This window comes from Dendronephthya gigantea, unplaced genomic scaffold (genome assembly GCF_004324835.1).
Source record: "Dendronephthya gigantea isolate DGI-Jeju-01 unplaced genomic scaffold, DenGig_1.0 000000F, whole genome shotgun sequence".
In the NCBI taxonomy this organism is placed as follows: domain Eukaryota; kingdom Metazoa; phylum Cnidaria; class Anthozoa; order Malacalcyonacea; family Nephtheidae; genus Dendronephthya; species Dendronephthya gigantea.
Window position 1 is genome coordinate 236,472 of NW_021163010.1, and position 27,187 is coordinate 263,658.

At 35.8% G+C, this 27,187-nt stretch overlaps 4 protein-coding genes across 5 annotated transcripts; 2 read left to right on the top strand and 2 right to left on the bottom strand.

Moving 5' to 3' along the window:
- Window positions 1–1,718: 1,718 nt before the first annotated feature.
- On the bottom strand, window positions 1,719–4,618 carry LOC114515739 (3-hydroxyisobutyrate dehydrogenase, mitochondrial-like). The gene is made up of 8 exons (XM_028535029.1): window positions 4,431–4,618; window positions 4,320–4,336; window positions 3,760–3,965; window positions 3,564–3,608; window positions 3,267–3,388; window positions 2,827–2,960; window positions 2,238–2,471; window positions 1,719–2,109 (listed from the first exon to the last, which is right to left on the bottom strand). Exons 1-8 carry the CDS (start codon window positions 4,516–4,518, stop codon window positions 1,957–1,959), a joined length of 999 nt encoding a protein of 332 aa, XP_028390830.1. The 5' UTR covers window positions 4,519–4,618; the 3' UTR covers window positions 1,719–1,956.
- Window positions 4,619–7,274: 2,656 nt separating this feature from the next.
- On the top strand, window positions 7,275–11,269 carry LOC114520846 (cytochrome b561-like). Its single transcript, XM_028541193.1, has 5 exons — window positions 7,275–7,368; window positions 7,523–7,769; window positions 9,343–9,545; window positions 9,656–9,813; window positions 10,195–11,269. Exons 2-5 carry the CDS (start codon window positions 7,562–7,564, stop codon window positions 10,352–10,354), a joined length of 729 nt encoding a protein of 242 aa, XP_028396994.1. The 5' UTR covers window positions 7,275–7,368; window positions 7,523–7,561; the 3' UTR covers window positions 10,355–11,269.
- A 184-nt stretch (window positions 11,270–11,453) lies between these two features.
- Window positions 11,454–14,639, top strand: LOC114520854 (probable transmembrane ascorbate ferrireductase 3). Of its 2 annotated transcripts, XM_028541209.1 has the most exons (5): window positions 11,454–11,759; window positions 13,245–13,450; window positions 13,533–13,681; window positions 14,035–14,210; window positions 14,370–14,639. In XM_028541209.1, the coding sequence occupies exons 1-4, from the start codon at window positions 11,567–11,569 to the stop codon at window positions 14,165–14,167; spliced, it is 681 nt and encodes a 226-aa protein (XP_028397010.1). In that variant the 5' UTR covers window positions 11,454–11,566; the 3' UTR covers window positions 14,168–14,210; window positions 14,370–14,639. The 2 variants fall into 2 exon arrangements, with proteins under 2 accessions (XP_028397010.1, XP_028397004.1); XM_028541203.1 differs by lacking the exon at window positions 14,370–14,639 and having other exon boundaries at window positions 14,035–14,359.
- A 473-nt stretch (window positions 14,640–15,112) lies between these two features.
- Window positions 15,113–24,264, bottom strand: LOC114540256. Its single transcript, XM_028560551.1, has 4 exons — window positions 22,868–24,264; window positions 21,728–22,165; window positions 16,446–16,906; window positions 15,113–16,294 (listed from the first exon to the last, which is right to left on the bottom strand). Exons 1-4 carry the CDS (start codon window positions 23,523–23,525, stop codon window positions 16,115–16,117), a joined length of 1,737 nt encoding a protein of 578 aa, XP_028416352.1. The 5' UTR covers window positions 23,526–24,264; the 3' UTR covers window positions 15,113–16,114.
- Between the last annotated feature and the right edge of the window lie 2,923 nt (window positions 24,265–27,187).

Genomic DNA, 27,187 nt, shown 5'->3' on the forward strand with positions numbered 1-27,187 from the left:
GCGATGCATTTCAATATAAATAATGATATTACAGTTATCGTACCGAATTGGGAGATTTTATATTTAGAGAAATTTTGAACCGTTTTGTTATATTTAGTTCACTGATGTTTTCTGATCACGCCCCCTTTGACAACAGTTAACAAAGAGCTTCTGTTTGTCAGAATTTAACGTGAGATGGATGCGTAATGACGACAAACACCGTATTCCGCTGCCGGCCGCGCTAACGCTGTCAGTCTCAATATTGGTTGAAAAATCTCGCAAAAGATTAGAATTATCTCTTTGCGCAGTAGGAGGCAACGTCAATACAAATAATGGCATGAATATAATAAATTTATAATAATTCTTGTTTTCATTTCAAACTTCTAAGGAGGTGTGCTTCACTCAACAAGTGAAATCGTATCTCGTCTCTGCCCGAAGCTTAGACCAAGGGGCTAAAATAAGGCTGGTTTGTGTCCTGGGGCTTTAAACCATCCTTCCCCCATACTAAAAACCTCGTTTAAAAAACAGGGACCCTTGACACGATCAAAATGTTATTTAAAATGATAACTTTTTTATAAATTGTCCAAACAAATTAATATCCAGCAATTAACGAAAAATAACATTATATTTACGTATTTATCGCACGCAAATGCATCTTAGTAGTAGTACTTCGAGTTACTACACACTGGTGATATTGAATTCATGTTTCAATGTCAGTGATGGGAATATTCTCATAAATTAATTCCCTCAATGCGAAACGTTTGGTTAAATGTTTTAAATGTTTTACGTTTTTTCAAAGGTTAGGTTTAAAACTAAATCAATTTAAAGACATTAAGATATTCTTCACGAGTATTTAAGACTTATCTTGGCCGGGGTAGTCTTAGATCGACAATGTCGAGTTATTTTACAGGTTGCCCGAAAACCTCACTGTTTTGAAGACCCTATGCTTGTGGTAATCTTTGTTTCAAAGTCGTTCGGCTTGATGAGTTAGGCGAATCAAATGTTGTACAACGATTATAACATATTAAAGAGTGGGCATAATTGAGGAAAGAACGCTGCTGATAACGGGCAACAATTTAATGATAAAAATTGAAACAAATTGCGATAAGTCGATAACACATCATTTCAACCTAAAGGCTAAACACAGCTAATATATTTTAACATTTAGTTACCTCTGCTTCAGGTCGATCGGAAAAAGTTTACAGACACTTCTTTCTTCTTTGATTGCTTGCCTCTTGGAACAGTGGAACGACTCGACTAAAATTAGGTTTCGAATTTGCCTCCTAAATTAGCTCCTCTCTTTTGACAGATGCCAGGAATGTAAAAAGTTGACAGGTCCTGCAATTGTTGAGAACATCTTGAGAGGAGTAAAGGCTCACGCGGATGGTTAGGTCTTGCAAAGACAAAATTACCAAGTGAAAGATAAGCCCGAATCTTCTTCTGCAATCGACAAAACCGAACAGTATTTATCGCAATTTTATGACTCGTGGATTGGTTATATTACGAATCAGTATTTCTCTATTCTTAATTACGGTCCGTAATATAATTTCAGTGGCGAGCGTTGTTTAGCCCTTCTCTACGGAATAAGGTTGAATATTTTTCTGCACCATCAGATATGCTCAGTAGATTGCATGACGCTGGCTTTCAGCTGCTGGTTAGGAAGAAATGGTCCACCATTTTTTACCATTTGAATTTTGACACTATCATTATCAAATTGATCAAAATGCTAATTTGATAGGTAAATTTTATTCACAAATTCATTCATGTAAATTTGTTCACATCTAATAGAGAATTGAAATAGTTTATAAACTACGTATTGTATCATTCATGAATGAATACTTAGACTACATACACAATACTGTGCGCTGTGCGCATGTCGTATATTGAAAAGTGTTTGCTCCAAGCTGCTCATCTCACCAGAGTATCAATTGAGCTCTATCAGATGTAGAGAAAGCGCAAAATAAATATTCATTTCAATTACTCCTCTTCTTTCAAGAACTTGTAAGCTGATGAGAAATCAAGATGTCCATATCCACGGTTACACATGATTCTGTATATTTGATGAGCGAGTGATCCCAGTGGTGTAGCTGATTTCGTACTGGTAGCTGCTTCTTGGGCTAAACCTAAATCCTAGATCAAATAATTAATACATACTGAAATTATTTAATACAATATAAAATTGTACTTACTTTAAGAAGATTTTTTCAATTCAATCATTTCAAACAAAGATTTTCAACTATATATGGCATTACTTTTACCTTGGTCATCAATGCAGTACCAAAACCACCCTGATAGTGATTAGTTGAAGGTACATTCTCCAAGACGCCAGGGCATGGATTATAAAGTTCACTTGACCAACAACGTCCCGAACTCTTGTTGATTACGTCAGCAAGTAACTTAGGGTCCAGGCCTAGATTTTGCCCCAGATTCATAGCCTCTGATGTTCCAATCATTGATATAGCAAGAAGCAGATTATTGCATATCTTGACCGCCTAATAGAAAGTCGTATTTACGCCGTAATGTGTAGTGTAAATTGAGAAACTTCAATCATCTGTTTCTCATTTTCCTGCTCTACGCACGTTAGAATATCAAACACGCTATTGTAAGTCACTATACATTCGACCATTGTGAAGCAAAAATGTTAAAGAATTCGCCACAAAATAACATTCCTGGACTCGAACAACGTTGCATGTGAATTTAAATCTGTTTTGAGCTGGCAACTAAGTCACATTCTTGTCACAAGAATGCAATGAGGGCTTTAGTTTAATCCAAACCGGAAAACAAAAAATGAGCTTTTTGGATTAGGCGTAAAAAGCCGGTGATGAATGATAAAAAGTAAATTTTTACCTGTCCAGTTGCAGTACCACCACAATGGAAAATATTCTGACCCATACATTGAAGGATTGGTTTTGCACGTTCAAAACCTGTTTTGCTACCACCAACCAAAAAAGATAAAGTCCCATTTTGTGAAGCCATCACACCTAGGGCAGTAAAAAGCAGTACATCCTCCACTCTAAATAATTCTAAGAATAGTCTTTCTTATTTGTCTAAATACGGTACAATACAAACGGGGGGGGGGGAGTTGGATCAACAATTTTGAAGCCCTGCTAGGGTATTAAGAGAGTAAAAAAAGAGTTTGGATTAGATCTAGAATTGAACTCCTCACAAATATTTTGAACACACATGAGTCAGTTAACCAGTCACTCATGTCTATCAAAGGGAGAAATTTCATTCCTAAATCAAAGTTAAAATTTAGGCACTAACATATGGTAACACACTGTATTTACCTCCAGATACAGGGGCATCCAAAAATGTTGCACTTTTCTCTTTTGCTTTTAATGCTACTTCTTTAGCAACTTCAGGATTAATTGTACTGCTGTCAATGAGTAATGAACCTTCCTGGACAGTTCTAAAACACAATGATAGATTAACAAATTCAACCCAATACATGTACAGTATATATAGGAAGAGAACTTTTTATCTTCGTCTAGTGAAAATATTTCATGAACAACAAACTATAGTCAATGCATGATATATTTGTAAATAAATATGTAAATTGGCTGTAAATTAATAAGCTGACTTACTCAATAATTCCATTCTTGCCAAGATATACTTCAGACACATTTGGACTATTTAAGGGAAAAAATAAATGTGTAGAGAAACCTGATAGAAAGCTATTGATAATTTAATTCTATTTCTCATATATCCAAATTTTATTATTAACTAATGGATCTCAAATAAAGCATTAGGAAATACTGTACTATATGTACAAATATATACCTAGAAGGCAACATTGTTATAATAATGGATGTTTTGGATGCAATATCAGCTGGGTTCTCGCTAACATCAGCACCTTCCTTTTGTAATTCTTCTATAGAAGAGCTGACAACATCACTAACAATCAATTTGTGACTATTCTTTAGTAAATTCTTTGCCATAGGACCACCCATATTACCAAGACCAATAAAACCAATTGTATGAGGGCCCTAAAAAAAGAAGTGTGGGAATATACAACATGAAATGCAGATATAGTATACTTGCCAAATACACAGCTAAAAAACCATGTAGCTAGGATGGAGCAAAAGAGGCAAGGCATGAGGGCTCAACATGAGAAATACTCTAGGTTAGAAAGTTGCCATTGGCAGGCAAACACTCAAATTAAAAAGGGTTGGGTCATGCAGGAGGGCAACACTAGTACACCCGCAACAGTGTTGATATGGGAGCTTTCAAATCGCTTGATATACAGTAATAGAAGCATGAGGTTTATATTGTAAGTATATGTGTATATCTCTGCACGCAGGATATTAACAAAGTAATTGCAACTTCCTGTTAATTATTACCTTGTCCTCCGAGCGTTCTAAAAATTATATTAAAAGTATCATTAGAAAGAAAAGACAGGTATTTAACACAATCAATCCATCTTTCAATATACAATGCAATTTACGGTTTACCTGAGCTTAAAAAACGTGCTACAAATCTGCATTGTCTTGGACCAGCTAGCAATAAATAACGGAATTTTTTTGTTAAAACAGCGGACATTTTATTGTTATGGTCGTGTTCTGTGCGTGTCTGGTTCGGTGCTGGTTGGTCTGCTCAATTTTATTCTGTGGATTCTGCGTCGTGTCAGATATCATATCATGCATCACTGATCAGCACTACATTCCATCAACCAAACTGACATGACGTCATGGTGTTTGTAAAGCATGGATAATATATGTATCATATAGCACTTTTGAAAGTTTAGGAGTATGGCTGCTTTAAAACTTGCTGATTATCTACAGAGAAGCATATCTGTGTTTTTATTTGGTACAACATTATTTGCAGGGTATATAACTGCACAGAATATAAGAAGAAGGAGACAAGCAAGAGCTCTAGCAACTGATCAGACCAAACATGAGGTATAACTATGTACATTATTTGAATGATGGTGGCAACTGGCAACTGGCAAGCAATTTAATGGAGCAATTATAATGTACCTGGCCAATCCAACTCCTAACAGTGAATGCTTTATAGATTTATCTCTGAACAAGAGTAAAGAACAAGACAGTTTTATACACCACAATTGATCCTCAAACAGATCTTAAACATAATAGTGATAATACCCTAATTGACCTGGTACTCTAACTGTAGATTTGACTAACACATGGTGTTCCTGGTTTGACAACAAATCTACATATGCATTGCCCTTTAAACCCTTAGTTTTCTATTTTTCCAATCTCTGTGGGAACTCAAAGAATAGCTAGATCATTGGCATAATTATCATGCAAGTAGACTAAAGTACTTATGTTATGAATATATTCCTATTATTTTAGGACAATTCTGCTTCACAAATATGAAAAGAGGATGAATGATAATTCAAAGATCCAAACAAAGATCAAATTTTGATACAAGACAGCTAGAGATTTAATGATATGAAAAACATGAGAGTTGAAACTGTATAAATGAGAATATTTATATGTGCAAAAAATGTATATATCATGTCTCATTTTACAAATTATGCAATACTGTACAGTCTAAAAGCATTAAAGCAGGGCTATGTATATTCACATATGTTCTTCTTATGCCATACTGATTTCTTTGGAATCTTTTGTTTCCTACGGTATATAAACATGAATAACATGAACCTGCACCCCCTCCATTAGTAGTCCTAGAATAAACTTGTTTAGTAACTTTACATGAATTCTTACCAACTGTGTATACTGCTGCCCATACATCCTATGACTCACATCATAAAACCTCTGCTCTTGGAAACAATGTTTGGAATACAGACCTACAGTAGCTATAAAGAAAGTGCCCTAACAGTGCCTAACAATAAATATCACAAATAGATAGCAATCATATCTAAAATTTGAAACCCCCTCTTAATTACTATCATAAACATAGTGAAACATTGGTGATAATTCTAAACATATATATTGGTACTCCATCGTAATTATCGCTACTCTGGTTTTATTAAATGAAAGTAATCGCCACACAAAGATTAACTTTCACAACCCAACGTTTTGTCATTTTGAGAGTGTATAAGGAACTGAGTTTCAACATCAGATCACCCCTGATGAAGACACTAGACCGGAGTGTCGAAACGTTGGGTCGTGAAAGTTAATCTTTGTGTGGTGATTACTTTCATATATTAAAACCAGAGTAGCGATAATTATGATGGATTATATACCTGGTTGCCGTGAACTCATTACCTTCAATATTGGTACTCATTTAAACTATTTTAGTCCTAACGGAGATTCTAAAAAATAAATTGGGACAGCTACTCCCAGTGCCCTAAAACCTTGCTGACCTGTGGTTATTACCTAAAGTGAATGCATGTGATGGACATTCATACGACGTGCGTGTGCTTACATGAAAAAAAGCGACGGTGAAAACTGAAAAACAGCCCTAAGCACCCCCTAAATGCTCCCAAAGTTTTATTATTTAACAAATGCATACTGAAATATGCGGGAAAACTAAGTTTTATTCATTATTCAACTAGCTTTTTCAAATATGACATATTAGACTTTTACGTGCTTGTACGTGTGCTGTTGTGCATGAAAAACGCGTAAGCGGAAAGCAGTCTTAAAAGATAATCATGTAGGCTAACAAATGATGAGTAATTTTTTTTATGACAATGACACATTTTCAAACAATATAAACGTATTTAGTCTACATCATGTATTTCAGTTTCCCGGGCATAAAACCTTTATTTCACTGTTGCATGCAATTCTTTATTGCCTTGGGAAGCAGTATAGGAGATCAAGAAATCTGGCTGAAACATTACATGACCGCGTGAACTTTAACGAAAATATTTTTCTTTGGGGAACTCTGTTTTACTCCTCTGACCATATCATGACTGGCTTTGTAGGCACCCACGTTCCGTTATAACGTTGTTACTATCGCAAGACCAAGGCAAGTGTTGCAGGAAATGCTGTCAATGTTAAGTAGAAATAAAACCACCGTGTACATGAAATAAGGCTGGGGCCATTATTCGGCGACATGTCAGTTTTTATACGTCTCACCTCTGTTCTCCTCAGACTCAGTCACGGATCAGACGCTTTCCAGCAATAGAACTGCATGAATAGCCGGATATGACTGATATTTGTGATTAAAATTTAACATTTTCTATCATACTTTCAAAGTAAATTATATATAGGCGCGGTTTAAAATCATAAAGTCTGTATCCAGACTCTAAACTTAACGTTCACTCGCTTTGCCACTGTGATAATACGATGTACCCAAATTCAAATGGTTAAAAAAATAGAGGTTATATGCAAATTCCCATGCCACTTCTAATGATATGTAGAATGAATATTAGTTCAAACTTGATCGCTCAAGTGTGGAGAAGCAGTAACATATCGAAGAAGCCACATTATTTTTACTGTGTGTTAACACAATTGCCAAACGGTAAGTCATGTTAATTTGCGTTATTTCAATGGTCGAAACAACTCAGTCACGATATCTCAATTTGACGATTGGTTAAAGGATGTTATTAATAAGGTATGGTGATCTATGAACAATCATGCAGCAACTCGTGTAATTAAATTTTCAATCTTTACAGTTGATAGCCTGTAGTTATAGACTATATACAGGAACTATCATGCCAGCAAAACAAGAAAAATTTTTACCTCGAACCGCTTTCGCTTGTGCCGTAACCAGTTCACAATTATTTGGTGTTGGTGCGATGATAATGACTGGTATTTGGCTGTCGAAATACCAAGGCGGTTTTGCCTGGGATGGATCAACAAAGCAGTTTAATTATCATCCCCTGTTCATGGTTATTGGCCTCGTTTTTTTGAACGCCGAAGGTAAGTTATAGTATTTTGTTTACTTCGGGATATAGAAAGTCTTGCCTGTTGTATCTCAAACCTTTTGGAAAATAGATTTAAAGAAAATTTGAAATTAACTCATGTAACCAAAGTTCCACTACAGTGCGTTTATTACTTGGTCTGTCGCCGCGAGTCACATTTGTGAAGCTTAGTGGATAAGATCATTAGAATAGTAATTAGTACTTTCAAACATGTTACCATTCTTGGTAAGTCCCCATTGCATGAAAATATTTAACGTTAAGAAATAAAGATAGAATTACGTTATCACTATGTTATCAACTTATTACGAACTTCATATTATGCTAATCATATTTAATCAGCATGTTGTATAACTTGTATTCAAAGCATATGTAAATAACTTTTTATAGCAAGAATTAGAATCAGCAAAAATAGTCCAGTTAGGCCATGATTTAGGACCATCTACGCTGGGACTTGCAAAAAAATGTTAATGCTTGAGTTGCAATTTTTACAAGATGTACGGAAACTGAGGTTAAGCGCTTTCCTCTTAACACAATAGAATGCGAGTTGTAGGGAATCCACGCCATAAATCGTTTCACAATAGTACAAGGCAAAAATACTAATTTTAACACCTAAAAGCCTCGTCGGTTAAACCGCGCGGACCGTTTCTTGGCCTAACATTTAAATTACCAAATGCTTTCCTCAGTGGAATGTAAACTCGCATATTTTGGTAGGGTTGGTCTGAAAAAGAGAATCAAAGATTCGATGAATACACGCATGAATGATACTCATCACTGCATAACAAGTATACTCTGGCTCATAAATATATTTTACATCTGCTGTAAATAAAGGCTTGTTTTCATATGACATAATTCGTTGTAATTCGTCGTTTCATATGTTGGATGAATGGATTTCGCCTAACAACGAATTACGCGAGATGTTAATCACAACGGATTATGACGAATTATGTCATATGAACAGCAGCCATATCCCTTCAGCTTGTGTATCGGTATTGAGAAGTTACTAAATCATGTTAATGTAAAACATATAGCTAGGATATCTGTGCTCTGGTGTGCTGGCGCACACCAGAGCTATGTGCTTAGCAAAAAGTCATTCGTGGCTATTGGTGTAAGCCATTTGCTCTCGTGTGCGGCTGACTTTTCTGGCGACTTTGGTCATTCGTGCCAAAAGTCGTCGGAAAAGTCGCCGCACACTAGAGCAACTGGCTTACGCCAATGGCTGCGAATGACGTTTTGTTAAGCACATAGCTCTAGTGTGCCGCCAGCCTTAAGAACCGTGCGTCTTACATTTGTATAACTATAGTCGCGATAATTAGGAGGGGGGGAGGTCATATTCAGTCATATCTAACTATCTATCTATCTATCTATATTCGATCTGTCTGACGCAAGTTTCGTTTGTAAGTGATTATGCTTGCAAAGGAAATTCGTTGGACAGAACTGAATAAATGCACCTCGCCCTTTCGTTTGTTGAGTCTTGGTCATGCAATGTTAAATCATTGTTAGATTTTCAGTCATAATAAAACTAAGTAATATCTTGTCAATCAGTGCTGACTAAATTCTTTTCTTTTCCTCAGCAATGATTTCATATCGTGTATTTCGCTATGAATCTAAAGTGGTTGTTAAAACGGTGCATTTATGCTTACAAACAGCATCATTTATATTCGTCGTGGTCAGTTTGCTTGCAGTGTTTAGCCACCATGATCATAAAGGAGAAGAAAACATTACATCATTACATTCTTGGATTGGAATGATTATCGTTGTTGTTTTTGGTCTTCAGGTTCGTACTTAACATTAATATGTATGTCCCTGTACCAACCATCAAAAATGAGCATTCAAAAATATTAGTAATCAAAAATGAATCAAATGTTTTTAATCTCTTAACTATAGCTGGCGTTTGGATTCATCGTGTTTGTTTTGTCTGGTGTTGCAGAAAGTACGAAAGAAGCATTTCTGCGTTTACACAAGTTTTTTGGTGTTTCCATTTTCGTTGCTTCGGTCGCTCAATGCTGTATTGGAATAACACAAAACATCGATGACTCCAAAATGTACGACAATGGTTCAAACGTAGTTCATGAAAACCTTAACTTAAAAACTTTTAGTGATGTGTGACTTGCTGTTCTAGCTGCGTTCTATCAGAGGAAATGTTTGTAGACACACGTTTGATAAATAATTTTTGGGGCAGAAATACCTTATGGTATTTAGAGTAAACATAGGTTGATGCCCATCATGTCTTGCGCGATAAAAGTCCAATATTAAGATTGACTACATAGGACAACGTTTTATGAATTGGCTACATCTAATAGGTCATTATAGTACACTGCATGTCCTTAGTACACGCCCGGGTTACTCATTTTGTTTTTAATTCTACAACACTTTAAATTAATTTGTTGTGATTCTGAAAAATGTTTTATGTTTATAATTTATAGTGAGCCATTGGGGACAGAAGCGATGATCGCTAACTTCTTGGGTTTGGTTCTTATCGTATTTTGCTTCACTGTCCTCGCTGTCCTGGTTCCTGATGAATTCCGTCGTCTAACAGACAAAGAACGCGCCATTGTCATGTTGGAGAGATATGACAGCGAGTAGATAGATTTTATCCGTTATGTCCACCTTTTTTACCTTAGTACTTGCACTGATAGCTTTATCACCTCGTATATAACCTGATTTAACATATAGAGAGGCAGGGGCGCAAATTTCTAGGAAATGGCATGGGAGTTATGATTGGTGTATAGCCTGCGCACACATGCACCCTAGCGAATTTCTTACTGCATTCGTATGCTGGTTATGCGCACAGGTTATCAGTTACATGCGCAAAACGAAGGAATTCTTAGGAGGCTGGAAGGTTCGAAACAGTCTTTTTATGAGTATTTATACAATTATACTATTTAACAATTAATGCAATTAAACTTTTAGAGTCGACCGAGGCTCGTTTTCAAAATCGCAGAGGAAAATTTTTCCGCGTCGCACCAACAAATTTTGCAAGGCCTACACACACTGGACGCTATACACCGGGAGCAACGCGATTTTTGCATATTTTTGAATTCTCAGAGTCACATCTCTCGGGCCCATAAATCTCAAAATTTCCTTGCTTCAAAAATTCGCGTCGCGTTGACGATTTACGTCCAGCGTGCGTGTGCCTGGCTTACGGGGTGACGGGCTTAAAACAATCAACGCCAATCAGGACTGAACGGTCGTTTCATTAGGGGGGGGGGGGGTCAAATACATCCTTGATTTGCGCCCCAGTATAGAAAGAAATATAATTCAAATAATATTTAGAAAAAATTAAATGCTGAACATCATCCGAACCACATTGTTATCGTCTAAAATCAGTTCATTATTTAGTGTCGATAGATATCAAAATTTATTTCCGTTTAAACATTAAATGTATGTAAACTGTTATTCATATTTTCTAGTTCCTAGTGTTTTTAAACTAGTGCACTTTATTTAACCACATGTCAGTGTTTCTCGATCAACAATAAAAATATTTCTGTTTTCTGTGTACTTAGTACAGGTAGTTTTCATATAAAGTTTTCATATAAAGTTTTAGTTTGTTTAAAGAAGATAATTTTTTCCAGTTTCATAAAGAAGGGCCAAAGAACCTTTCAAACCTGAAGGTGAACCGGATCATCATATTACGTGAGCATGTCACATGAGTCTCAGATGACAGGAAATGATAAGCAATATACCACGCATATATATATAAACATGTACATTTACAACAGCAGATATTTCAGGAAAACACAACGTGCATAATCACATCGCAGATTATTGTTCATTGGACGCTGGAAAAACTTCAAAATGATACAATATCGTCTTCAAATCGCAGCCATCATATCTTGGATGTTTTCTTTGACTTCGATAGCTGTAATAATATATTGGTTGGTGCATTTTCATGATGGATATAAATTTGGGGAATGGAATCACGACCAACGGGTCTTCAATTATCATCCTTTGTTTATGATGATAGGGTTTATTTTTCTCGCTCCAACAGGTACAGTTCACAATACACTATTCAAATGTGAGTGGTGTGTTACTTCATGAGTGCGTCGTAGTCCAACATACTTTTAATACAAGACAGATTTGTAGTAGGGTTGAGTAAATATACTTTTGTTGATTGTGCAATATATCTACAAGACTGTGCTAAAATTCGCCCGGTTCAGGTGTTCGCACGTTTAAAACGGATTTAATTAAATTTTGTCTGAACAAGAATATTTGAGCAATTTGACAAGATTTTGACCGACGAGCAGTTGTCACATTTTCCAATTCAGCTTTGCATGATGGGATTGTTTTGTGACGTATAGAATAATTTAAGTTTATCGCCAACTTTAATTAGTTAGAACACAGAACATGGACAACGATGTACAGGGTGTATCAAAAAAAAGGAGACCTTTAGAAATCAAGCTATTGTTAAAATTTGAATGCCTTTTCAATTGCATTTGCACATATGCTGAACCGTAGTGCGTTAAATATTGATGGCATGCATGCATACATTAGAAAATGAATTGACGTTTGTACACAAGATTGTCTGCTCCTGGGAATTCGAAAATAACTTTAATAGCATAAGGAAAAATAACGACCCAAAAATATTCAAATGACTAAGCACACTACCAGAACAAAAATGGTTCAACTGACTTCGGAGCAAAGAGTTTTTGAAGTCTTAACTTATACCCAGCCTGCCGTCATTAGAAAAGCAGTTCGCGATATGCACAAGCGTACGGTAGTTTGTGTTGAGAGAAATGGAGGCCACGTTGGAGGTCATGGTCCATGACATTCAGTTTTTTTGATGTTCAATTTATCAGTAATTTTCAATCCGGATCGAAATGTCAAGTGAATCTGTGTCAGATCAAGTTGTAATTCATTCCTGACTCATGTAAACATTTAAATAGCCAGGGTTTGTAAAATGGGATGCTGAGCCATTCCGGATTCAAAGTCAATTCTAACTCATGTGAACAGCCCTAAAATTAATGAACAAATATTTATTCATGTTTTGAAGGAACAGCTAAAGCAATTTACCACGCATACTGTTATCGCTTTTGTGCTTAGTCGTTTGTGCTTAGTCATGCATTTGAATATTTTTGGGTCGTTATTTTTTCTTATGCTAATAAAGTTATTTTCAAATTCCCAGGAGCAGACAATCTTGTGTACAAACGTCAATTCATTTTCTAAAGATCTCCTTTTTCTAATATGTATGCATGCATGCCATCAATATTTCACGCACTACGGTTTAGCATATGTGCAAATGCAATTGAAAAAGCATTCAAATTTTAACAATAGCTTGATTTCTAAAGGTCTCCTTTTTTTTTATACACCCTGTATATGTAGTAAAACTGTGGTGGGAATTTTATTATTAAATTTGATTTCGAACATAGGCTATATATCCCAAGAAAATGCCACTTCTAGCTTATATAATTGGGGACGTAAATATATCTATTGAACACGTCTGAAGGCGAGATATCAATGATTTCATTTGTTATAGGTTCCGCAGTATACCGTTTATCTCCAGGTTTTATCAGTAAATTTTGGCAGAAGATTATCCACTTCTTAATTCAATTAACAGCATTGTTATTTGCGAGTCTTGGTTTAGCCGCAGTTTTAAAGTACCATAGTGATTTCGGCTACAGTAATTTTGTCGACATACATAGCTGGTGTGGTTTGGTCACATTTGGCTTGTTTACTTTGCAGGTGAGGTAAAAGTCAAAATGTTTCTCTATATTGAGTACAGCACGAACTATTGTGACGTCGTCCAATTTTATTTTCTTTGCAGCTGGTTGGTGGATTCTTGAGTTTTCTCTTCCCCAGGCTCCCTGATGGTTTACGAGCAAAAGTCGCAAAATGGCACGCAATATCTGGAAAAATAATCGTCCTACTGGCGATACTTACGGCAATTAATGGCATCGCAAGATTTTACCACAGGTGGGAGATTTTAGAATATTGGATATAAGATATATAGCATAAATTGATAGCAAGGTTTTTCACTAAAAGCAGAGAAGCTCAGGACAGCATAGTGGCTCGTCGTGGGATGTTGCAGCCTGCAGGGTTTAGGTTTGAATTAAATTGCGACGTTCTCAATTCTGTCGGCTAAAATGCAGCTTAACTAAAACGTAGGTCTAGGCCCTGTTCCGCCATGGGTTTTGCAGATTAGCCGAATAAAAGCCCAACATCCTCATGCGTGACCCTCTTTATTTTCTTTGAGGATACATTATCGTCTACAAATAATGCACACGACTATTATATTTAAGATTATTTTATTTATCTGCATTTAACAGGACAGGTCAGCTCACACGAGAAGCAAAAATTGTCAACACTCTAGTTATGATCTTGTATGTTCTATTTGGTGTGGTATACTATATGCTTGCAGAAAGTCGTAACCAGCAGTCGAACAGCTTTGAACGTTTTTGATATCGAAAATTTAGATAATAGAAACTCCATATAATTGAGCTACGTATGTAAAAAAATATTGTTCACATAACATAATGTCTTTATTTGTATCCATTTTTAAATAGTTATTTAGTTACATAGTTGAAATATTTGAAGATAAATTAAGAATTTAAGATACTTGCTTTCAGCAATAACCTATATAGGACTATTATATCTCTTGCAGGGGCATAGGAAGAGCCACTACTTAAATTCTAAAATGCGTGATTTGCATCCTTTGGCTTTAAACTCTAGCACAAAATTATTCATTGTGTCTCTTAATAAATGTTAGAACCATTACAGACCCAAGACCATAATCAAGACGATTATTCAGTGTGATGAAGAGTGTTTATAGTCAAACGTCTAAACCAAGCTTACCATGCCCCCCGCACCAGTGGCGTAGCCAGCATTGATAATTGGGGTGACCCATATTCATATATATTCATGTTAACAGGCTGTAAAGACAATTGATTTCAAAAGAAATGAATACTGCGTAACATGAATATATAAATATGCCTCCCCCCCAATTATCGTTCTAGCTACGCTGCTGCCCAGCACAAGGAAATGGCTCGGCTGAAAGTAAACGTTTACTTAATAAGGCTGCTTTCCACTGACGCGTTTTTTTACGCGCGGAAAACTTTAAATGTTTGTGGTATTGTATTAATATAAACCCCGCATATGACTGCATGTGCCTCCATGTGATTGCATGTGCTTTCATGTTCTTTCATGTGACTTCATGGTCGGCCAAATTATTTTACTCCATGCAGCTGCTGGATGCAACCACTGATCATATAGTGGTCTATATTTGCGTATATTCACGTGTGTGAAGAAGATCTTACAAAATTATAAAAAATTAAAGAAGATCTTCACAAAATCAATAATAATCACTATCAAACAATATCGATAACAATATCAAACAAAATACTTTATTATTTTACGAAACTGTACACGTCATATAACCTCTCAATTACTGAAAAGAAAGTCTTGAAAATAACATATGAAGTACACTGTTCAACTACAACAAAGCCTTCCATATTTTATATAGGCAAGGTTTGTCAATATATTTTATATATAATTCATTTAATATTTACAATTTATCACTCTACATGTAGTCAATCAATCTACCACCCTATAGCTAGCTGTATAGGTCTTTGCATCAGCAAAATAAAATTCGACTCATTAAATCGGCAATGGAAATAATTGAATTGACCTTTTGGTAATAAATACATTTTTCTCTGAGATAAACCTCTCATATTAATCACGACGCAAAATTAGACTTTCAATTTATAAAAGTGAATCTTTCAGGTCGAAGTATTTTAGTTGTAAATATGACATATGTAATGATTTTACAGATTGGCAGATTTAAGGAAAGCACGTTTCATATGCTTGCAACCAAAGACTAAGTGTGTGCCGAATGATATAAAATATTTGATCTGGTTCATAAAACCTTGGAGTCTAGAAATAACCAAATGAATGTCATTTGGACACACAGAATGCTTTTCGCGTGACCTGCCATTACTGCTCATAATGAAATGAAACGGTAGATGTGACTACAATTTACGGTTAACTCAGAGATGTGATGTCTACCTCGTATTGGAATCAGTAATAAAGAAATAAAAAAAAAAGAATACATAAAATGAAATCAATGAATGATAAAATGAATGCAAATCTGAATTGCAAACGAAAACGTTGAAATCATAGTAGTGATTCTACACAAAGCGAACACAAAGCGAAAGGGTTAATGAGAAAAACAAGATTGAGGTTTTAGACAATCGTTGCTAACTGCGGTCAGGCGGCGGCATACAGTTTAAGTCAACGTTTACTATCCTGACTGCATCACGCCATTGTCTGATAGTTGCCAGATGCAAAACATAATACATTTCCAACCCGCGGATGAAGATGTTTTGCTCTGTTCAATACGACACAAAAAGTTTATCCTCTGATTCTGTACAAGTATCTGTCCTTCCTTGAGAGGAAGCGGCAACCCATCTCTCTTCTTGAGACATGCAGTGATTGATCACATGACCCGCCATATATGGTTTTGTCAAGTAAACTCTGGGAAGAACTGTCGTAGTCTACTTGGAATTGATTGGTTCTCAGCGATTTCATATCCTACAAAATAATAAATCAGCTATTATTAGAAGAACTGGCGAACTGAAAATCACTTGAAAATCAAATCAAATCAATAGTGCGGAAATAAATCTCATAACCATGGTAAGGAAACTCTATGGTTTGTCTATGGAAACTCAATGACTTCACTAACCTGAATAACATTCCTCAAACATCGCTGTCTATTTTGTCTTGGTAGGGAATATCGAACCCATTTTTCTGTAAAACTACCACGAGTACTGTATCCATCAGAACTCGCCGCCACGACAAAAACCACATTCTTCAGAGTACCACGTGAAGTATGTCGTCTGGCTGAACCGAATTTTTCTAGAAGGAGACCAGAGAAACTTTGATCTGCAAGAACGGTCACTAGTTTTGCTTTGCAGTCTCTCAAATCTTCAAAGAATTCGTTTATTTCATATCTTTCTGACTCCTCGGCAAAACCATCATTGTTTCCGTCCCATATAAGAATTGCTCCGTTACTCTTTGTTGGTTTATTCAAATAGATAACAAGAGAATCGACACAGGATGAACTACACAAGTTTTTGATCTGGTTGCGAATTTTGAATTCGTCTTCAGCAGGTACACTATCTTTAGTCTTCGGATTGCCATCAACTATGGGAAAAGATAATTGAGTACATTATTTTTCCGATAAGGTAATAGTGAAGTAGGTGCGAATATAGTACGCATGCACGGTGCATCGCAACCAAAAATCACTTTTGATCAAACACGTTCTCGGTTTATGTATGCAGCCCACATACTGATGGTGTTATGATAACATTGTTGTCTTACACTTGTCTGAGTTCGCAAAATTCGTTAAATAAATCTTGTATCAGCTTTAATATTATTATTAATGAATATTTTGACAGGATAAGAGACAGGAAAGGTATGTGTAATATGTTTTCATACAATATAACATAACTTGCATACACACATCGCATATATTAAAACCGTTTGTCGGGATAAAACGTCTGGCAATTTGGGCTAACAGATCATGTCTAAGCCGGCCTAACAACCGCAAGAAACCACAAAACACTCCAGAAAAAGAGTGTTTAATAGCGGTGTAACAATAAAATGGTGAGCGCCACACCCATCTGGTCTCCATGGAAAATTGCGAAAATGAATACAGGAATACTATAATTAGCGGCTAGACCGGTAAAGGTAGCGAGCCCAGTCAACGTAATGGACTCATAAGTGAAAATATAAATTTGCAACTGATGACGGATGTACTACATCTGGTGTATTTCTCAATTTTCCCCAATAAATTATTTATTCTAGCTAGAAACCGTTGCTTAATATCTTCAGTATGTGTTGTTATGCCATTTAAACTTATTGCGTGTTAAAGTTTAAGTTATTTTTTATTTAACAACAATAAAAATCTTCTGTTTGTTTAAATGTTATGCATACCAAAAAATCATATTTGGGGTTAATGGCACTTCAATCCAGTCGAAAAAAAGGCGTAATTAATGAATAGTTGCTCCTCATCATCACGTTCACTGCAACCGCTAAGGTGTTTCAGTTCGACCACGGACCACCAGGTCAGATAAATATTCTCTTAACTGAAACGAGCCGGCAAAGGTTTATTAAGTTAGACAAATAATAACAGTGGCTAAATACTATCGTCAAAGACTCCACTGATATTTTTGTAAACTTGAGCTATTTTACATCCTTCACGCCAGCTATTTTTCTACGTTTTGAGAATTTATTCAAAACCATAAACGCTTTTACCCTTACTGCATGTTAACCAATCTCTACTAAGATTATTCACGACAGCTAAGATTAGATGGAAAAGGCTTTTCTCGTCTCGCAATCACATCAATCTGACGAATCTGACAGAGAACTCAAGGTCATGAGTTACACACTTGGCCTAAAGACGAGGTACAACTAGTTTTGAAAATAAAGTTTTTGCGATAGTAACAGCTAAACAGTCGAATATAATAGCAATAAGATGTTATTTGGGAAACTTGTAACTTGGTTGAAAATCCTTCATATTTCTGTTCAAACGTTCAGGGTAATCCACAGGAAATCAAAGGAGGTAGCCTATAAAATCTTTTTTTTTCGTGTCTTTAAAATAACATGCAATTCCTCTTAAGTCAATAGACATATAACATCACTCAACAGTTAGTAATTTATATAAGAAATACTGTTTTGACCGATGCATGAGACATGTTTGTATTTCGTAAGAATTTCTACCGAAGGTTAAATTTTAAAAAGATAAATATGGAATTCACTCCCAAGGTGACGTGTACAAGACCGTAGCTAGAATAGTGTATATTTATATATTCGTCTTATCACTCTTATGCCTTGCTGATTTCTTTTGTACACTATTGTTCCTATGATATGTAAATATGAATACATGAATTTACGACCCCCAATTAAGCGTCCTAGCTAACAGCCCTTGATGTGTACTAAATCTTCCCTCCTCTGTGGGGACGAGGAGGGTGGGGTAGGTGGAGTGACTGATTTTGTAACGGAAAGTGTTTTGCCCAATGTTCGGGGCCCATGCATTTTCCGTTGTGATATCCAAGGTCATACCTAATTGCAATGATTGTCTCTACTATGGTAACTTAGAGTACAACCTAAATCTATATGGTCTATAACCTAAATTATCTATAACACAAACAGACAAAGTAAGGGAATTGAGAGGTAACTGACCTTGATGAACACTCTCGGGAAATGACTTACGAAAAAAGTATTTTATTCTCTAATGAAGAAGCATGTGCTTCACATAAATTAGATTAGCAGCGTATAAAACAAATGCTTAAAGCCATTGCAAGATATATTAGTGTTGACATAATAATCACGCCGTACCATTATACCAACACATACAGTGCAACCCACACATGGTGTAAGCTATATGTTGAAATTTCTTTCAGGAGTTTTTTAAAACGGCTCATATTTCCAGAATACCAACATCATACGTGACGTGCGTACATTTACAACTTAGGGAATTGAATTTCTTATCTGTTTGTCATATTTAACGCAGGGAGATAATGATCCGGCGGCCTTTTTCATTAGAAATTGAGATGTCTGAAGATACGGACAAGCACTCATATATTGCAGTCAATGACGGCAATTGACGTAAAGAAACACAGCGTATGCAGTATGTGCCATAAGTTCATCTCAAACGTTACAGAAATAATCAAGTGTGAAATTTCAACCATAGAATATTCAACTTCACTACACGCACTTATAGCAATAACAGAAGGAAACTTTTTAGCTTAAAATATTTCGGTTATCTCTTTTAAAAAGATGTTGTCAAGATTATTTACATATTTAACACCTTTGGCGTTTTCACCGGATTTGTTGGTAGCAATAAGCTCTTAAAGCTGGGCTTGGCCAGACACCTAATTTTAATGACCACAAAAAGGGCGTACATTAAGCCTGGCAATGTCATACCAGTAGACTCAACAAGACTTAGTTTGGAACAACCTATATCCGCACGTAGACCACATGCGTATATGAGAATTGCATATAAAGTAAAGTGAAAATTAAGCTCTCCTATCATTTATAATCGTATACTATTGCTACAAGACACACATATTTACAATATATGAATCCGACATTCTGGACATTTTTAAACTGTTATTTTAACCGAATTAGGATCCGTAAAGAAGCTTAGGTAAATCAACACGATTCCATTAATCATGAATTGATACTAAGAAAAATGAGACTTAATTTATCGTTCCACTGTGCAGTGACATAGGCATGTGATATAAGTGTTTTGTTTAAAACCCACATGGTATGCCAAACATTTTGAAAGAGTATTATTCTTGAATAACTTGATCCGTTACCTTGAACAAGGTGACTGACCCTCTTATGATTTATGAATAATAATTCTTCAATATTTTATTGACTTCAAAGCATGCAAGTTATGGATAATTTCTCTTCATAACTGAGATTACGAAATATACAGCAATCAAGAACATATAACAAGACGCTTGCATGGGCTTTAAATGCAATAGTGGATAGTGTAAATTAAAATTTATACATGCATGTATTAGAGCAGTAAGGATGATAAAAAATATTCGTAAAAGATTTACAATTCTTAAAAGATAAAGGTTATTTATAAACGCCTAGTGTTAGAAAGAGGGAGAATGACCTATTTATATACCTTAACAACAATTCATAATTTTGCAACAAACAATGATGGATCACAGTCCTGAGACAATATCTGTTATTACTGAAACTATATATACATCCGACAGTTTCCCTTGGTATTTCGGATGTCACCCAGACATAAACTCGCCCCCGTTGAGAAAGGAAAACAGTTAGAACGATTATCGCTTAATGGTTGGAATGCAATAAATAAATGTCGGGGAGTGTTGCAAAGACTCCGACTGTAGATTAATCGAGATATTTGCAAACATGCAGGTTAGCGCGTCAAGAGAACATCTGGAAAACGTCAAAGGTTAATTCTTCTACGTTTTTAAAAATAACCAAAAAGGGGAATATATATATGATTATGTGGGCATAGCAGAGCAAAAGTATAGATTTTCTTTTAGATAAGATATTTCGTAATTCTTATACCGACATATATTTTGCATTTTCGTTGGTTTTAAAGTAGTTTTTGCAATAAAAAATAAGATGATAGAAGACAACGTCTCTTAGCAAGGATATGCACCTGAAAGTATTCAAGTAAAGTTTAGTGTCAATAACGTAATTGTGGTCGACAAGTGACAATCTTCAGCGTGAACCAAGCCGCAGTTTCGTTTGTCGGTAGCTTGTGCGTGCTATGATGTTTTATATCGCGTCTTTGGCTTGCTTTTTAAACTGATTGCATTTGTGAATGTAAATACTATAAATGGGATAATCTGTCAGTGTGAGGACAAAAGCTGTTTCTAAGATAATATCACTTGCACTGAAATTGTAGAAATATTAATTTATATAAAAATCGCTTATGCTTGATATTTGTATCTCAAGCTAACGTCGCTGAGCGGCCGAATCTGTGGAGGACTTATCACATTATCTACAGCCGCTAATCTCATCTTTTAAACAAATCTATCATTAATCTACAGTAATAGCGGCGAGATATTATCTCCCTTCATCCAGCATTAGCTTTGGTCTTACCACCTTATGTATTTGTTCGGGTCACAAGTCACTAGTCAAGAAAACAAAGGTCAAAATATGATTCGATTAAGTTAAAGTTACCGCCAATTAATATAAGGTCACCCTACCCGGCCCCTATAAAGAACTAGTGTGTTAGTGCGTTGCGTAGGAGATTATAGATATCCAAATATAAACAGTTTGAAACTACCGAAAATTACCCATAGTGTTTATATATGGCTGCACGACACAGCATTTACGCAGTAATTACTGCGTGCTTCTCTGACACAGAATAAACAGGATTTGGTTAAGACGTTTCTCTCACAGATACAAGTATTAAGAAATCAATCGGCTTATTTGACTGATTATTTGTTAAAACTGACAACTTACGTTCAATTGAGTAGCGATTTCCAACAAAGGTCACAATGTTTTCATGCTTGAAATGGTTTTTTCTCAAATATCTCCACATCATTTTGATATTATCTTTCGACTTTGTCGTGGCTGTAAATCTATTCCATCCCCCAGACAACAACACTGCATAGTCACAAGAAGCAGTACAATGACGTTGTCTGATATTTTTTGGTGTAATAGCACAACGCTTTGTATTCAGACATTTTTCATTCAGTGGATGAACGGTCAGAGAGGTGGGGCAATCTGCAAACCCTGCAATTTTCGACTTGCATTCGAGCAACTGTGGACCATGTCTGTTAGCTTTCGTGAAGACGGACGGTACGAAATTGATATCGCAGCGTCGTTTTCGTCTCCGATCATGTAGGCGATTTGTGCAACGACGACTTTTTTGAGCAATCGTTACACACTCGTTGTCATCTGAAATACAAAATAAAGTTTCGTCCAATAACAGCATTCAAAGTAATTACACTTGGAATTACAATGCATTATCTGAATTCCAATCGCTTTTCCTTACAGCCGAGTTCTCAAGGAGCATTACAATCTAAGCAAGAAAATATCGTTCCTTTGCATGATTTATAGAGATTACAGAAACTTTTATACAGATTTAAGTGATAGGTTGTTGAAATTCTCCAGATAGACATGAAGTCTTTGTTGAACCATATTTTGTTGATAATTTAATACATTTTTATCGCATATTCGTCATAAAAGACAAAAATGTGTGGATAGCTAGCAAACAGCTGGGCTATCTAAATGCATTCTTACTTAAACTGATCAAAATCATAACTGGCTATTTCGCTGCCTTTTTAAGACTGCGGGAACGTTTAGGGCGTTGCGGGAACCAAAGAACCGCCAAAAAATTAAATAGCAGAAATCAAATATATGCCACTTTTCTTCAAAGTGGCCGTGATAATTTTTGAATGGCGCTATTATTGTTTTTCAGTCATTAATGATTTAATTGCCTTAGTCCAGTCACCGACTTGCGGTCGCAACATTTATCCAACGAATACACAGTACGCCCCAAAAGAAATGAAAAATGAATATGCAATTTAAAATGATAAATTATTTAAAGTATTTACAGAACAATTCATAAAAATTCAATATTCCGAATGAAAAACTTACCAGTGAAAGTAGATTTTCTGTTATTTGTGCAGTCTGTACGAGTTCGCGAGTGTTCAATAAAGAAAACTAAAATTGGGTGACCAAGACTTGCTTCTGGGTAAGGATCTAGAACTAGGACAGCTTCGTAGGAAGTTGGAACCAGCTTGATTTTATCTGGTGAGAGAGCTACCAACTTGCCTTCGTCAGCACTTGCCATGTATAAGTTCATAGCATCTCTCGTTCGTGATCTGAGCTCTGTACAGTTGCCATTCGACATGAAGAATTTGCATGCTTTGTTCTGTAATAGCCACAAGCTAGCGTTTATTCGTCGTTCCCAGACGATCGTACTAGTCGGGCTTGCCGCGGATGGTGGGACAGAGCTGGAATCAGCAAATACATCGTATCGCGGAGTTTGTAGGATCGTGACGAGAAACAAAGCAATCTTGAGCGAAGTCATCTTTCCTCTCTTGAGTTCTAGCAGTCCAAGAATGAATACGCTTACGAAGTTACTTCTCTTATATATTGATTCGGCCCGGAAGAACCTCCTCACAATTACTAATGTAAAATCCAACTGCGGGCCAAATGTAGACAGTCGATTCAGTTCCGTTCCGTTCTGAACTGTGATTGGCTGACGCACACACCGGCCAGGTAAAAAGCAGAAGGATAATGAAGCGCGCATCGAGCCAAGTGCCGCTTCATTTAAACGCGTTGCGCCGAACAATTAATTGTTGGTTTAAGGTAGTAAATAGCCATTTCGTGAATTAAATAGCGGCGCTGTAAACGACACTGCAAAGCGACGCAGTCGTGCAAACTTTTACACCACGCAATGATCCTTAATTAACTAATCTATTATATATGTAACATGTTGAAAATCCAAATCACAGAACATCTTAACTCGTAACTCACATATTTTTGTTTCAACTCGAGTGTTAACAGTTTACTTTGTGGAAAGAGATCGGATGAGAATGTGATCTCTTCGTATTTTACTGGCATTTTAATCCTTCGACAGACTTAACGAAAACAAGAGGTTAAAGTGTCCGACATTACTAAATAAAAATCTCTTTACAAGTCGCCGGTGGATAGAAAGCCTTCTTTTAATAATTTGTGCTCCTTGCTGGTGGTAGCTTTGATAGTTAATCTTGTAGAATATAAGAGGGGTATCTTTGTGAATGATCTTTTACGAATTGCATGTAATAACAGATAAGGAAAATATACGACATTTACCAAGTGCATGCACATGCATAACTTCAAAGTCGGAAACTACAAACTCGTTATCGTCGATATGTAACGTAATAAAAACAGCCGAACAAATTTGTTGACGTATATTTAGTTTATTGACGCAACTAAATCCAGTTTAATAATTTTGACTGTCGCGGCCATGTCGTGTATATTGATATCTTGTATATTAAGAATATCTATATGTGAATCTCGAAAGCTAACGCAGTATCATTCTATTTGATAAGGAAGTGCTATAACGAGATTAGCACTTCTTTTACAAGACTAGAGTAATAAAGGCGTTTGTTTACTAGAACACTTGGGTATGCACTTCGTGCTAAGAGCAATGTTTTGCTGCTTTTTAATAAAAGGCCGACGGACAGTGTAAGATAAACTACCCCTGCGAGGCAACGTGATAACTCTTGAGTTTGCCATGGAAATATATCACCAAAATATCTTAATCTTCATTCAAATACAATTTGACTACTTAAGTGGACTAGCTAATTGAACACAATTCGCTAATTGTGATTAGACAAGAAAATCCCGAAGCTACTCAGTTGTTTGTCCTTAATTACGGACACTTTGTTAAAGAATATAAGAATTTAAGACAAGGGTTTTTATTTTAACCACTTAAAGTTACTTTTCTTAACTTTACCGCACTTTATTTCACCTCCTGACGATATTGGACAGTATTTATTTGTGTACTATAGTCTATAGACTCTATACTTGTCTATATATATGCTTGAGATAACTCGAGATAAGTAACGACCAATGTCATATTTGTAGCACCTCTATATCTCTTCTTATATGCCGTTGCGGAGCCGCTTTCATTGTGATGTACACCTTAAAATTGAAATGATGGACAAACCGCTTTGAAATATTGCAATAATTGTTTAATTTTAATTGTGACTGAAACAATGAAATGATTCTGAACGCAGAAGTTTGATGTTCTTGTTTGAATTTGTCCAAATGTTCGATATGCGCATAATGTCATGCCTGCTTGGATTCCTGGATCTTAGTAGCTTATGTTTGGCTTTTTTTTAGTCCATGTAATAGTACATCGTTTAACAACTGTGCATGTGATATTTATGCGATCTATGACACTAAATTCCTAAGAATATTTATAATATCCAAAACTCTACTCTAGTCTATGCTTGCAGTGTGACTTTGAAAGTATAATAAATCTTAGAAATTTCTTCGAATAATGAATATTTGGTTGCATATATATACATGCAATATAGTTCTATTCTTTGCTGTCTCTTCTACTTCAATGGTTAACTATATCTGCGGGAAATCTTTAGCGAAATTGTTTTGTATTTCAACAGAAGGTATTTATCTATACGCGACATAAAATTTGCGAGGGTGTCTTAATGGCTGCGGCAGTAGGTGATCTTTCCTTATGATAAAAACAGATGTCTTAAAACATCTCTAATAGACTTGTTGAAAACATTTATAAAAATTACTCTGCTGTCATGCCACTGGAACTTTCTATTTCGGCCAATTATCCTTGAGTAATGAATAATTTATCGATAATACACGTCACATCTCAAAGTTTACGATATTTCCATCTTGGGGATGCTTAACTTACCACCCTTGGGGCATTGCTTGAACCAAGTTTCGTTAGAGATTGTAGCAAACGTATAACACAACACCACACAAACATTAAAAAGGCAATAAAATAGCGTCCGTGTTAAAATCAGTCGGCAAAATTACAGAACACCTGCAATGGTATTTAATTGGTCACCACTGCGAGCAACCGTCCGATAAAGAAATCAAATTGAACGCGTGTTTCAAGACCTTTGCGACAACAAAATTGTCGTGAACTAAATTATTCCCGCTTTTAGGTAATTAACGGTGCAAGATGAGAGAAGGAACCGCGCTTTGTTCTCGCTCTCAGGAGATAAACATTGACGATTTCCTCAGCAAAGAATCGTGCACCTATGGATCTATACTGCATTCAACACAAAACTCTATCAAAAGCCTGCAGGAAAAACAGTCAGACATGACTTTGGGGCGCTATCAACTTTTCAATATGGCTTTCCTATTCCGGGCTTAACTCTACAAGAAACATAGCATGAAAAGCAATTAGAAAATAGTTTGACGGTGAATTCTGTTTTTTTACCCACATGCATTACAATGATCGTGATAAAACCTAATCAGAAATATATAGCTTGAAATTAGTCAGAAATAAACCTTTTCAGAGGTACCTAAATACGCTGGCTTCGCGGAGTTATATTCAACCGTCCGAAGGTTTATATAGTTTATAAGTTTTTCACAGCTCAACTGATCGCTAACCGAAGCTCAAGACTATGCATATTGCACAATTATACTGAAATAAATTATACATTATTAAACTTAAAGTAAAACAAATAAAGAAATGAAATCAACTTTTAACTGAAGTAAAACGTAGATAGCATATTCTGATTATATATCCGTCATATAATGCATTAATACGTGCATCAATTTTTCATCATTTTGTTCACGGTGTTTTGAAATGAATTTAGACATGGTTTATTGTACTTTTTAGATCTACTTTAGTCTGGCATATAGTTTAAACTTTTATAGAAAAGTCGCGGAATGTTTATAAACCCAGACAAATAATGAAACGTTGTTCAAGGTGCATGCGTGTTGAATGTTTAAACCTCCACGTGTCAATTTGCGCCTAATGAAAACGGAAGAACCTGATGAGTATTTTTAGAAGAAGCATTTCCTCTGCGTAAATAGTGTTTATATGTTGTTTAATGTTTGAAATCGTTCTTGCATAACTTATTATTGCACTGCAGTGTTAGGCGAAAATACATCGGTGTTTGCGGTTTAATGTACGTTATTTTGCCTTTTCGGTTCGTGGTACCGAAAATCAGTTTGAAGATTCACTTACGATATGCAAAAGAACCGACACAGTGGTGGATCATTATCAAGTACTTGGTAATTACACTCCGCAAGATTAAGTTTATTACCTCCAAGAGGTTTGACTTTAACTTAAATGTTGTTCAAGATCAAAGCCAAAATTTCCACACTCACTTTAGTTGTTTGGAACTCTTTCGAAAATCCCTCATTTCCATGATTAATTTCCGGCGCATTATTAACCAATGATAAGCTGACGAATACTGACGTCACTAAAACAGT